We start from the raw sequence: 14153 nt of genomic DNA, 5'->3' as shown, positions 1-14153 counted from the left end.
TATTGCGAACAACTTTCTTTTGTAATAAACAAATCCTTGTTATATTTGCTAGTGTAGTGGTCAACCATACGAGACTACAGTAATTAATATGGGATGCGAACAGTGCCGAATAAATTTGTCTTTTTGCTTCCACTGGGAGAATTGCACGGCAACGTGATAGGGTTCCTGTGGTCACTTAATGTTTTTTGCATAAGTTGTCAACATGCGAATCCTATGCGAGATTTTAGCTAAATGTTACTCCGAGAATTTTATATTCATTGACGATTTCAATCCTGTGCCCGTCGCAGTATATATCCTGTTATAAATTACTTTATTTATTGCACGGAAGTACCTTGGTTTCAGCCGGGTTAACTTTGAGGCATTTAGAATGTGACCAAAGTACGAGCTTCTCAAGGGCGCGATTACAGCTTGACGCTAGATCGGCTTTATCAGTTCCACAGAGTAGGATAGTGCTATTATCGGCATATATAATAAATTTTGAGCTTGCGTCAATACCGACAATATCGTTTATATATACGTTAAACAAAAGAGGGCCTAAAATACTGCCTTGGGGCACACCACATTTTATATGGAGGGGAGATTACTGGTAATTGCCAATGCACACACACCGAGTCCTGTTGGCTAAGCACGAACGGAATAGTTCAAGCTGCTTACCACAAACCACATAGTCTGAGAGCTTTAGTACAAGTACGTTATGGTTAAGTGAATCAAATGCCTTACTGTAATCTACAAAAAGACCAAAGAGTTATATGTTTCGTTTCAATGTTTTGTAGCACACTTTCTTTAAGATTAATAAAGCTGTTTCAGCAGAGCCATCCTTTTCTAAAACCAAACTGCGCATCGGAAGAAAATTTACTTTGTCAAAGAAGTTAGTCTAGAAAACAACATCTTTTCTAAGCCTTTCGAAAAAATTGGTACCACAGATATTGGCCTATAATTTCTTGCCTCATTTTTATTGTCACCTTGTAAATGACTGTTACCTTGGATCTTTTCAGTGAGTCAGGAATTTGACCTGATTGGATAGCGAGATTGAATATGTGAGCGAGCGCAGGCGTAATGCATTCGATAACATATCTTATAGGCTTTATTTGTAAGTTATCTATATCTAAAGCCTTGCTGTTCTTTAGACCTATAAATGCTCGATAAACTTCAGCTTCACTTATATCATGCAGAGCAAAGCTCTCAGCAGGGCAATTGATTGACTGTCTGATAACCTGTAGGTTACAATCTGGAAGAGCGTGTTTTAGAAACGCCTGGTTAAATGATCAACAAGTGCCTGACTAACTATTTCACGGTTATTGTGCGTTAACTTTGAGGGTGTTTCCGTTTCACTTTCGCGACCGAGAACCCTATTTAGCACTTTCCATGCGGCTTTAGGTTGTTGTTTCTTTATATCAGAAAACAACCGCTGATAATATGCTAACTTTGCTGACCTAAGCTCAGCGTTCAGTTTATTTCTGAAAGCTTTAAAATCTTTCAAGTCACACGGTGCTCTTGTACGTAAAAAGGTGTGAAATAATCGATTTTTCTTATTACAGTGCAGTCCACTTATACGATATCAAGAAGAACGAAAAATCCCATTGTTACAACCGATCATCGCTATCTCTGAACTGCCGTAAAAAAAAAAAAAAGCTGCCGAATATATTTTTGTAGTCCTGAAACCAAATTTGCCACTAGTGATAAGGTATCGACGTTGTAGAAAGTAGGCTGTGAAGAATAAAACGTTTATTTATACCTCTAAATAGCGCCTCAATTGTTCAGCGCACTGAAATAGAAATCTGCACTTGCTTTCGTGCAAGTTTCGGATTCACAACGCCGTGTGCGTCGCGTCCAGCTGCTGCGCGAACACTGGCGGCTGTAATTTAGCGTGCATTAAATGAATGAGCGACTTGATCGACGAAACTGCACTTTGGTTGAACATCGGGGTCGGTGTCAAAGACGGGCCGTTGTCAAAGCTCCTACACACACCTTCAGCAATACTAATGTATTAAAAGGCAATCAGTACATAAGAGAACTTCGGCTTACCTCACTCAAACAAAGTGCCAGAACATCAGCAGTGTGTACTCTAAAGCTCTGCAAGAGTGGAAATAAAGAATAATTAACAGCTGCACACTGCCAACTCTAGTTCATAACATGCAAACAAGCAGTAAAGAAGAAAAAATATCCATTTGTACTCATTGCAAGTATGCAGGTCAGGACAAAGGCAGACATATAGTTAAATAACTAGAAAAGAAAGAAAGTGTGTATACCTAAATTGATTTTCTATAGTTTGTTCGGTAAAGCTCTTTAACAGCCTAACATGCCCACTACTGCAGTGATCACTGCATCACTATTTGACAAAGCTTGGTAGTATAAATGACGTTCACCTGTACCTCATAATAGCACCACCTCACCCTCACTTTCGTTGCTTGTAAAACCACATAAATACTGCAGCAATAATAAAAAAAAATGCTAGCGAAGGCTGCAGGACAGCGCCTTAACTAAGCTAAGCCATACCTTACAACCTCACGACTTTCAAATTCGTTAACTCGGGATTGGGGGGGGGGGGGGGCACGGGAATTCTGCCGCGGAGTACGACTTCAAACAGACTTGGAAGTACTGATAGAGTCTAGTACTGACGAGGCTTCGAGCATGCCATCACACTTCGCAGCCGCTAGGGCTACGAAACACCGTCATCGGGTCATCCAACGACCCGATGATGAAGGCAACGTCACAGAGTGAACGATGTCCTTACTCTGCAGACAATAAAGGTTACTGCGCACACCCCCACCTCTATGCGCCCCAATGTAAGTGGCGCCCCCGCCCACCTTGCTCGGTGTGATTTTATTAGAATTTTTTTTTCATTTCGCGAATATAACCACTTTTCCGTAAAAATTGAGCCAACATTCGTAAAATCGTAAGATGGGTCCAAATTTGTACATCTTACGGAAAATTCGGGAGAGTTGGCAGGTATGGCTAAGCTAACTTGGAATTTTCTTTTTCGGTGACCCCCACACCTTGCAGCTTCACGGATAATACTGATGTCAAATTTGTTTGTGCTTCCCAAACATGTGCCCGAAGCTGTCATTCATAAGATATTCAATTATGGCAAACATTTCTCCGGTTTTCAATAATGAACTGCAATTTGATTGAATGAAAGAAACCTTAATGCCTTGAATTTCTTTGAAAGAACCTGTACCTACTAAGCTAGAATGCTTGCCACATCACTATTGGAACAGGCACATGATTGGTATCATTTATCTATCTTTAAACCTATAGCCTGAAGGCACGTCACTACCTGACAGAGAATATGCATTGGTTTCCAAGACATCAGTGCTCCAGCAAGCCCTGGATGCTCGTGCCCAGGATAAATACTAGTCAGTCCTGTTGCCAAGGCACACCCTAAAAACTCGAGGGTGCTACAGATGCACGTCAAAATAAATGCACCACAGGCCCTACAAAACTTGGTAAACAAACTTGCCTGGTCACTATACAATGAACACCTCGAACAAAAATTTTGGTGTGCTCATGGCAGGAAGCCAATAGTTTTGATCGAAATACTGCTTGTTCTTTCCTTCAACTTCCTGAAGCACTTATAAACATGACCAGATTTCTTTAACTGACATGTCTAAGCAGTGCCTCGGGCAGAAGCAAGAAATAGTGGCAAAAATGGTGCCATATGAGGGGAGAGAACAAATACGCTACACTATGGCCTCCAAGAACAGGTCACACCACCTGAACTTGGTCATGCCCATGCCAAAACTTAACACAATAATGGACAGAGCAAGGCAGGCATTAGTTCACATGCATATGGCAGCAAAGCTTCAAGTGCAGTGGGATTTACGAAAAGGGTTCTAAAGCTACAAAGGCATGACAGATGTGCCAATGACTCCACCCAAGAAAGCTATATTTTAAAATTTTTCGTTGGAAAACCTGCCAAGAGCTGCCACAAACAAAAAAGTTATCATTAACTGTTTTCTTTCTAAATAAAAACAGAACATAGAAAAAAGATGAGACCATATCTACGCAAATGCAAGGACAGGCACTGATCACATTTTTTTAGTTAATTTGTGGCATGTCAGGTATCACCATACCTGCCAACCTCAAGACTTTCAAATTTGTAAACTCGCGACCGAGGGGGGGGGCACTGGAATTCTGCGGAGGCGTAGGACTTCAAACACACTTGGAAGTACTGATAGAGTCTAGTACTGAGGAGGCTTCGAGCACGCCATCACACTTCGCAGCCGCTACGGCTATGAAACACCGGAGTCGCACTGTGCCCGATCAGCAGCACGTCGCACAAAAAAAAAAGCAAGGCCCACAACACCGGTCATAATCGCAAAAAAAGATTAGCGAAGGTGACAGGCGAGACGACAAGCCACAGCCTCCGATACAGAAACTGCCTGCCGCATCGACCCGAAATCGCCATCCTGTCTGGGGTGCCACTTACATACAGGTACTGATAGAGAGGAACGACAACCAGTGACTTCCGGCCGTCGTCAGCTCGTCCAACAACCCGATGACGAAGGCAACGTCACAGAGTGAAAAATGTTCTTACTCTGCAGACAATAACGGTTACGGCTCACACCCCCATCTCTATGCGCCCCTATGTAAGTGGCGCCCCCGCCAAACAGCAACGGTGCGACTTTATTAGGAATTTTTTAAAAATTCGCAAATATACTTTTCCATAAAAATTGAGCCAACATTCGTAAAATCGTAAGACAGGTCCAAATTCGTACACTTTACGAAAAATTCGGAAGAGTTGGCAGGTATGGGTATCACCACAAATGGCGCCAGATACAATGTGAATACATGCTACAACTGACTTGTCTTAATTCAACTCTGGTTAAGTAAATTTTTTGGTTAATTCGATCCCGGCCGAAGGTCCTCGCCTGCGCCCATGCATTTTTATGGGCACGAACGATCGTTATTTCGATCCCAAAAGTGGCCTTCACCGGATAACTCAAACTTGATCAGTCAGCACGGACACGCCTAACCCCTTTGGTAACCCCAATAGCGACCTCTTTAATGACCGCATCTATCTTGGCGGAGATTAGGGGACAGTGAATGCGTTGAAATCTCCCATCGAAAACGCCTATTTTCGTCCTGCCCTAAGAAGATTTTTAAGCAATAACTGCAGCTCACAATGTCCGAGTACAGTATTTAGCTGATTGTAAAACACGCTTTGTTTTTTTTTTCCCCGAGAAACTTGGCCCGAAAGACCAGGTGCCAAAACCGCCTTCATGTTGTTCGTACACTTTACCGCATAACACGGACGTACTGCGGTGAAGCTGACTTCAGGAAACCGGCTGCCGTTGTGAAAAACGTTTAGACTATTGCTTATTTTTCCTGCTGAAAAACCGGTTGCACGTTAGATTTCTATATTGTTTAGGGCCTTTAATGTAATTTCTAGGTTACTTTTCTACTTTGGACACAGAAAGTGGGCGTGCGTTTGATTTGGGGGCGTGTGAGGATTGGAAAAACACTGCCAAATGAATCATGCAGTGTGTTTTGGCATTTTCTCTGCATCTTGTTAAAGTCGACCCACCGGATAACTTGTCGGTCCCATCAGGGTCAAGAAGTTGACTGTATTTGAAAAATCTCTTGTCTTCTTAAGATATCACTAACATTTCATTCTCTGGTATTGCAATAAGCAAGTCTAGTGACTTGCTAGTCTACTAACCAGCTGACAGGCTTGAGGAAACCTTGTTGATAAAAAAAAAAGAAAGCTTCAGTTTTTGCAAATACGCTGTTGCTGAGTGAAATTATCATATCCACTGGTCATACAGTTAAACCTGGATATAACGAAATTGAGAAATTCCCGAAAAACTTCGTTATAAAGAGGATTTTGTTGCAGGTTCGGCACGAAAATTTCAAAAATAAACGTTTACCGTATTTACTCGATTCTAACGCGCCCTCATTGTAATGCGCGCCCGTTTTCCGTTTTCGTCGAAGCACTCATCCTCGGAATGTCACACCAGCTACCGGATGCGTGGACGCGTGTCGTTTCGCACAAGTGCGAGGCATCGGAAACGAAGAGCGAACGTCACGATGGCGTCGTAGCGTCGTATAGTGTTACAATAGAACCTCGCTGTTACGTTCCCGGGGGCTGCGTTTTCCCGGCTGTTACGTCGTTTTCGACCGGTCCCGGCACAGCTCCCATAGAACTCAATGCATTGGTAACCCCGCTGTTGCGTCGCAACTGTGGGACCGTTCCCGCATCATACGTTGCGAACTGCCACCCCGCGCGGGCCCAAGCGGTCATTTTGACTTTTCATGTCGCTAGGCTTGGTGGCTTGACGATGGCTTTGGCCACCCAAAGTGCCGGGGGCGACAATTATGATGTATTTTCGGTTTCCGCCAGCAAAAGTATGGCCCTTGAGATCCGTATTTGCTATATAAAGATGGTGTCCATGATGCGTTGTAGATATTCCGTATATAAGGGTACGGCCACGCTAGCGGCAAAAAACGCGTGGCACGCGCGTCTCGCCGTGCGGCAGCGCGATAAGATCTCCCGCGCTCTCCGAACGGGCGTGCAACACCGCGAGCGCTCATTGTTTCATGCGAGAGACGATGATCGTCGATTGAAAACCCGGCGCGGACCGGCTGCGTTCAGGTTGCGATGCCTCCGTGACGTCACCCTCGTCGCTCTTGATTGGTTCTTCATCTCGCGGAACGCGGCATTTGCCGCAGAAATGGGTCTCGAACCCATTTCACGCGGCACGACGCAAGACCCCCGATTCCTGCCGCTTTTGCCGCGCGCGGCACTGACGCGTTGCCGAGCGTTTTTGCTGCGTGATTTTGCCGCTAGTGTGGCTGTACCCTAAAGTCCAAGGGCGATAACGCAGTCGCCGCGCGCAGTATGCTGTATGTGCAAGTGAAAACGTGCGAGGGGAGCCGACGACCGCGTCTAAATCTCGTGTGCGCAAGAAAAGCAGGGAGGAAGCGCGCCTTCTTCAGTTGCGCTCGAGGCACCGGTGAGTGAGCGAGGGGGGAGGGATAGCGGGGCGGCGCGCGGTCGCTCAGGCCGTATCTTGAAAGCGATCTGCGTTGGGGCAGAGTCTAGCAGTGTAGGTGCGTCGGCGGCTCGTAGCTTTCTGCGTGCTGTGTGTTCTCGGTAGAGCGTACTAGACAATTCTAGTACACTCTAGTTCTCGGCGCTCAGTTTGCGTTGAAGCGATAGACAACAGCACGAAGGTCACTTCGCTCGCTTCTCCAGCGGCGCTTCCACACGCCGCCAGCGTTTGACAGCGCGTGTCCGCGCTCATCGAGTCTGATGTGCCACAGCGTGTACCATCGCGTCGGCAACATCAGCTGGAAAAGGAGAGAGTGCCGGCTTGGCGGGCTAGGCCAGCTGCAGCAAGCGGCAGGGTCAGATTTGAATGAAGGGAGGGGGAAAGGTCCCGCCCGCGGCGGCAAGATCGCCGGGTCGAGGGATGCAGGGCCGCCTCGCACACGCACGCACGCACGCACACATGCGCTCGCTTCGCATTCCATCGCGGCGGAGAAGGTGCTTCCGGTTGCTGCTCGCGCAAAAATGACAAAATTTGGGGCGAAATCTCTAGGTGGTCGTAGGGGAAAATTCGTTATATCGAGGGGGTCTCCCGCTGCCACTTCATTACGTAGAGGTCTCAAATACATGTGCTTCTATGGAGTAACGGCGGGCAATAAAAAAACTTCGTTATATCCAGGAATTCGTTATATGGAGGTTCGTTATAAGCAGGTTTAACTGTACTTATTATGTATTTATAGATGTTTCAAGTCGGGAGAACCTGCATTTTTAATGCTTTAAACGAAAGCAATATGTGTCAATAATATCAAATACCATTTAACTTGATTACCAACATAAATCATGCCACTTACAGATATTAATGTTGCAGTTTGTCCATCCCAGAATGATGTCCTTCCACATGAGTCTCCTGTGATTATTGTGAAGTCACTAAATATAGAAAAGATATAGGCCAATGCATTTCAGAGAAAAATACAAAATGCCACTTACAAAGATTTACACTGCGTCATTACAGCTACACCTAAAAATATTTAGGTTACCCACATGCAACCTAAGTGCAATATAACCAGAGCATACTTAAAGAAGTGCAGCTGAAATATTGTTGTCCAAAGCACTTGTCTTCACAGTAACCACTAAGCATGCTGAAATGTTGATAAAAATCCACATGAGGAGTAAAGCTATTACACAATTCGAAATAGCAGAGCTCTAGAACCTCCTCTTTTAAGTTGAAAATATGCCCACCTTGCATACTAAGTTTGATGTCAACATGCTTTTCACTCTCACTTGCCTCTAGAATGCTCTTCATAATTTGGAAAAAATTATGCTACTGTGAGGCAAAATCATGCCTAGAAGGAGGTCATATTAATGCCAGGGAAACCTTTCTGGTAGCTGGGCCAAGAATCACGAGCACCGTGCAGATTTACAGTAGCTCGCTTAATGTAGCAAGCTAGCTCTCATTCCAAACTTGCCGTTCTGCCTCTTATAGTATCTGTGAGGCTGTGACACAGTAAAATGCAAAATGAATTTTTACAACTTTTTCAGCTCACTATGGTTGTACTTGCCAGTCACAAAATTCATACAGTTTTGCTTTTTCACTATCTAAAACATTTGGCCCCGAAAAGCGGCTCAAAGTAGTACTGACCTTGTTACTGCCAGGCACAACACCAGTACTTCATGTTTTTTCTCAATCCTTCCAACTGTAATTCGATCCACAGCTCGGCCAGTGTTGACATCCCAGATGACGATAGCACCCGGTGACCCAGAAACTATGATGTTCCCGTCCTTGTTCCATGCTAAACACATTATACGGCCTGAAATGTTGAATAGTAAATCACAAAAGAAAATGAAAAATAAAATCACAAGTATTGATTTGATTTGATTTATTGATTTCCATTTACACACAAGTGTACAGAGGAGTGGTAAATGGAGGTGTATGAGGGAAAAAAGCCGCACCCTCACGGCAACCTCACCCCCTTATTAGGACTTGTTAAATGCTAATAGCAGCAGTTATACTTATGGTTCAGCACCTTCTGCTAAACTAAGCAATGTTGATACAAGTACTTGAATTTATTTTCAAAAATATGGTTTTGAGCAAGAAAGGTTGGTGTACAGCTTGATACAGGAAAAAGAGGAGGAGGTGGAGAATTATACTTTGGGAATTTCATTGTCGAATTATTATGCCACTTTTAAAAAGTACAGATTTCACATCGAATTGGTCTTCATTCAAATAAGTAAAGGATAAAAAACATATTTGCACTCATCACAATTAAGATTTGGTAGAAGTCAAGACAAAAAATTTGGCGATTGCCCTCTCCCCTCACGTAAAACCTGGCACGCTGCCGCTACAGCAGGCGTTCCCTTTTCCGCACTCTGGTCCGTCGAGGCAAGCTCGTGACGTGGCGTTGTAGCCAATGGGAAATGAGGTGCCGTTTCGCTCCTACAGATGACAGACGCCGGCTTTTTCGCTCAATGGGCCATTTGACGCTTTCGCATCAAAATAAATTCTAGGGTTTTAAATGCCAAAATCACTATATGATTATGAGGCACGCCATAGTGGGGGAGTCCAGATTAATGACCGACTAGGGTTCTTTAAGATGCATCCAATTCACAGTACATGGGCGCTGTTGTGGTCAAATTAACAGAATTTGAGCTTGTTACAATAAATATTGTCACACACATTTCACAAAGTAAGGTATTTATAGTGTATACTTACTTTCTTGCTTGTTTAACATTTTGTGGAAGTTAAGGCCCTCTTCTGTCAGCTCATAAATACACACACGGCCGTCTTCTGTACCAGCCTACAATAACAATAAAAAAAGCATTGACATTGCTAAAGGTTCAGACAAAAGCACACCAATTCTGTAATCTATACATATAGCACAGGGGTATCAAACAAGTCATGCTTTGGGCCACTTTAATGGCACACAGATCCCTATAGGATTAAATCTTGTGTGGTCAGGGGGAAGAAGAAAAAGGAGCTGTCTAAGGTTCCTGTAGTTAAATTAGAGAAACTTGAGTGCTTAAGATGGTCACATGGACCGCATGTTTGAGACACCTGATTTGACATATTATGAATGCTTTTCACATTGCCTTAGTCATAACAGGATGCAAACAATTTAGCAGGAGTAAACAAAAATACTGTAAGAGAACCAAGATAATCATGCAGGCACAGAAGCAATGACTTTCAAGCAAACTACATTACAAAGCTGAGCTATAAGGTAGGTAGATCAGAATTATTTGCAAGCATGGCAAACGCTACTATGTATGTCATTATGATACAAGGCTGAAATAGAGTAAATATTCATGAGCACAGCTGAGAATAAAAATAATGAGCAGTGAACTCACGGCAAGCCTTGTTTTCTGACGATCCTCGGCTAAGCACCAGGCTGCCCCTGATGTTACTGCAACGGAGTACTGAGAACAAAGGTTTGACTAGTATGAATCAAATACAAAACATGATTGTGCATATGAGCCTAAGGTTTAGGCAACAGCACAAGCTTCAGCTTAAAACAGCAGAAAAGTAGCAATTAGAAATAAAACTACAGTGGAATCTCGTTGATACAATTCTGCATAATACGTTTTTCGGGATTATACTTTTTTTTATTTTCCCAATAATACAATTTGGTTGGATAATACATTGGATGATACGATTTTCCGATGATACGCTTTATTTTCCAGTTCCCGTATCAACAAGGTTCCACTGTAAACTAAATTGGAAAACTGGACAATCATACTCTATTTCCATTACTTTAAATTGTACACATCTCTATTATAAAGTATAAGCTGATGTTCATTACTTTTCATTCACCAAAACTGGAATCTCGATTTCTACTTTCATTGAACACTACTTCAGGGGTATGGTTTACACCATTTCACCAAAGCAGAGAAAATCCCTTGTGAGAGATAAAACAAATTACACTATGCAAAATTGATGCTAAAGCCACAACCTCTGAAAAAAATGTTTTTTTTTTTTTTCTAATAGCTTAGCTATATGAAAGGATAAGATACCAAAGCATGAGCACTTTTGTATTTTTGCTTTGGTCTACAGATTATCTGTAGGTAAAGCCCACACAATTTTTATGTGCCATACTGAGTTTTTGAAACAACTTGAACCGATCTTTAAAAAATAAAGTGGAGCTTCATCGACGAATGAGACTAAAAGCGCTGAGCTGGCAGTTGTCCTGAGCAAATCAGAAATTTTCATAACATCCTTGGTTTGGAAATTGGTTAAGATCAATTGTGTGCCGTCTACATTTAAAACAAATTAAGCAACACAGCAAATTGCATAACCGAACTCAGGTAATATAAAATAGGCTGGCAATTAAAGACAAAGCTTTCATTTTTGTTTTAATGGTTATCTGTGTTTTGTTTCTACATAAAACTATTCAGAATATCACAATCCAGGTGCAAAACCTTCTAGCACAATGCTTTGTTCCCCCACATTTTGCAGGCCATGTTCCAAATAATAGAAAAATCATCACATCATGACCATCATCACAACCCTATCCTAGAAATTGTCACTGCATGGCCAGTTCCCACTCGCACACCTTTTTTCCTCTTGCCGTATTCTTAGCGACCCCTTTTTATATTTTTTTTCTTAAGGCTCCCGTCTCCACTTTCCCGCAATAATGCTAATCATCTATCCTGACAAATAAATGGTCTATTCATGCATTCATTATCCGCGTAATGAAAGTGCTGATGCATTCGTCATCATCATCGTCTTTATGTCCACTGCAGGACAAAGGCCTCTCCCAGTGATCTCCATGATGATGTGTGGTGTTTTATGGCGCAAAGGCCAGTTATGGCCAAAGAGCACCACGCCAGTGTTTGTGAGTGTGCAGTGGAGCGATGAATTCTGAGAAGTAGATGAAGCGTGGCTGTAAAGGGGCCTAAAAATAATCGCTGTAAAGTGCGTAAAATATACATGTACTAAAATCATGGCAATGACTAATGAGGTGTACTAGGAAATGAAGAATGCATTGCGAAAGAATGACACAATATTTAATATATTTAAGATGCAGTAATTGGCAAGAAGCACTACTGCCTAAACAGAGCCCTTGATTCACAAGGGCCTGGAGGCATGTGCTATAAAAACTACTATCACAGCGGCATCCTCTGGAGAGAGGATGTGCTACGAACTTATTGGGCTAATAACATGCAGTACCACATCATTCAAGAAATCGACAACTGCTTTGGCGTTAAAAAGCGGTTCTTCACCAAGAAACATGATGGGATGGAGAGGGACATGATACCGGTATGCTTGAGGAAAATATTTCTTTCTCTCTTTTTTGGCTTCCCGACACTCCAAGAGGACATGGAGGACGGTCAGCCTCTCACCCCATCTACCACAGGTTGGTGGTTCATCACCAGTAAGCAAAAAATTGTGGGTGCCATATGTATGTCCTATTCTTAGACGACAAAACAGGACATCAGTTCGTTGTGTTTTTATTATGGGGGGCCAGAAACCTAACTGTGGTTTTATCAAGTGAAGCTTATTATTTCCTTCCGCATCCCACAAGCGTTGCCAGTGGCTTTGCAGTTTCTTTCGCAGTAAAGGCTTCAAATCTGTTGCAGGAACAGCAGCTGTAGGGAGATGTAACGCCTGAGAGGTAACTGATGTGGCCATTTGGTCTGCTCGAACATTACCCTCAATGCCTCTATGGCCCGGCACCCAGCATATAATCACATGCTGGTTAGATATATACACTTTACACAAATGGAATAGAGCTTATTCAGTACAGGGTTTTTGTGTTTACAGAGTGACTTCAGTGCTTTCACGACACTTTGGGAGTTGGTAAATATGATAGTCTTTTTAAGTTTTGATTTCATTATATACTTCACAGCCGATAATACCGCATACGCCTCAGCCGTAAAGATGCTTGTCTCCGCGTGCAGTAAACTGGATTCCGAAAAGGATGGACGGATGGCTGCATAGAATACCCCGGCATGTGACTTGGAAGCATCTGTGTATTTAGATTGGAGTTCAAGGAAATGCATTTTAATGTGTGCCTCTGGCACGTGTTTCGTGACTTCTATAAATGATGTGTCACAATCTATGAGCCGCCACTGCCACGGAGGTAACAGTTCCGCTGGAGCCATAGGACGATGATCAAGCAACGGAACACCCATTTCCTCACTAAGATTCCTCACACGCAAAGAGAACGGCTTTCTCGCTGCAGGTCGATTATGGAAGAGTGTGGCAGTGGTCACATCGTTTCTTGTTGAATAAGACGGATGTTCAATGTTTGCTTGTACTTTCAGAAAATATGTAAAACTGCTGTACGACCGCTGCAGATGAAGTGACCACTGAGTCGACTCTATGTAGAGGCTCTGGATTGGACTTGTCCTGAAAGCACCAGTCGCGAGACGGATACCCAAGTGGTGAACGGGGTCTAGTATTTTTAATGCACTTGGCGTTGCAGAATTTTAAATTATGGACCCATAATCAAGGCGTGAGAGGACAAGACTTCTATATAAGTTAAGCAAACACTTTCGATCACTACCCCAAGTCGTACGCGACAGAAGCTTTAAAAGATTCATCGTCTTCAGGCATTTTGCCCTCAGATGCTTAAGATGAGGAACAAATGTAAGTTTAGAATCTAAAACGATTCCTAGAAACTTATGCTCGCTGCTCACAGAGAGCGCATCTCCTTTGATTTCAATACTTGGGACTGGCGTTACGCCTCTCTTGCTTGTAAAGAGTACGCAAGTGCTCTTCTGTGAATTCACTTTGAAACCATTTTCATCTGCCCATTGGACAATCTGTTTATTCTCCTCTGTACTTGTCGTTCACAGATGGCAATATTAAATGACTTAAAGGCTATCTGCACATCGTCGACATAAACAGAATAAATCATTGCGCGTGGAATGACTGTGTGCAGGGAATTCATTTTACAATAAATAGTGTGCAACTAAACACGCCTCCCTGTGGCGCACCGGTCTCTTGGGTGAATGACTTAGACAAAGCGTTGCCCACTCTTACGCGGAATGTGCGATTAGATAGGTAACTTTCAATGCTGTAGTACGTTGGCTCTTTCTTATTAAGTAAACATGCTCATGAAGAAAAGAGAAAGTTTTCAATTAGGCGACCTCTCGCATCGCAACGAGAGTCTCCCCACAATGTGTTATGTGCGTTTAAATCTCCGACAACTATGTAGTTATGAAA

At 43.1% G+C, this 14153-nt stretch overlaps 1 protein-coding gene across 1 annotated transcript in view; it reads right to left on the bottom strand.

The window, feature by feature from the left end:
- LOC119460344 (U3 small nucleolar RNA-associated protein 4 homolog) overlaps positions 1–14153 on the bottom strand; it is a 67819-nt gene that overhangs the window by 34310 nt on the left and 19356 nt on the right. The window contains exons 4-8 of the mRNA XM_037721413.2: positions 10334–10402; positions 9702–9786; positions 8631–8799; positions 7843–7918; positions 2026–2073 (exon numbers count right to left, since the gene is read on the bottom strand). Coding sequence (XP_037577341.1) covers positions 2026–2073; positions 7843–7918; positions 8631–8799; positions 9702–9786; positions 10334–10402 — 447 coding nt within the window. The remainder of the gene's footprint in view (positions 1–2025; positions 2074–7842; positions 7919–8630; positions 8800–9701; positions 9787–10333; positions 10403–14153) is intronic.

The sequence above is a fragment of the Dermacentor silvarum genome, chromosome 1 (assembly GCF_013339745.2).
Source record: "Dermacentor silvarum isolate Dsil-2018 chromosome 1, BIME_Dsil_1.4, whole genome shotgun sequence".
In the NCBI taxonomy this organism is placed as follows: domain Eukaryota; kingdom Metazoa; phylum Arthropoda; class Arachnida; order Ixodida; family Ixodidae; genus Dermacentor; species Dermacentor silvarum.
This window is presented reverse-complemented; position numbering and strand designations above follow the sequence as displayed.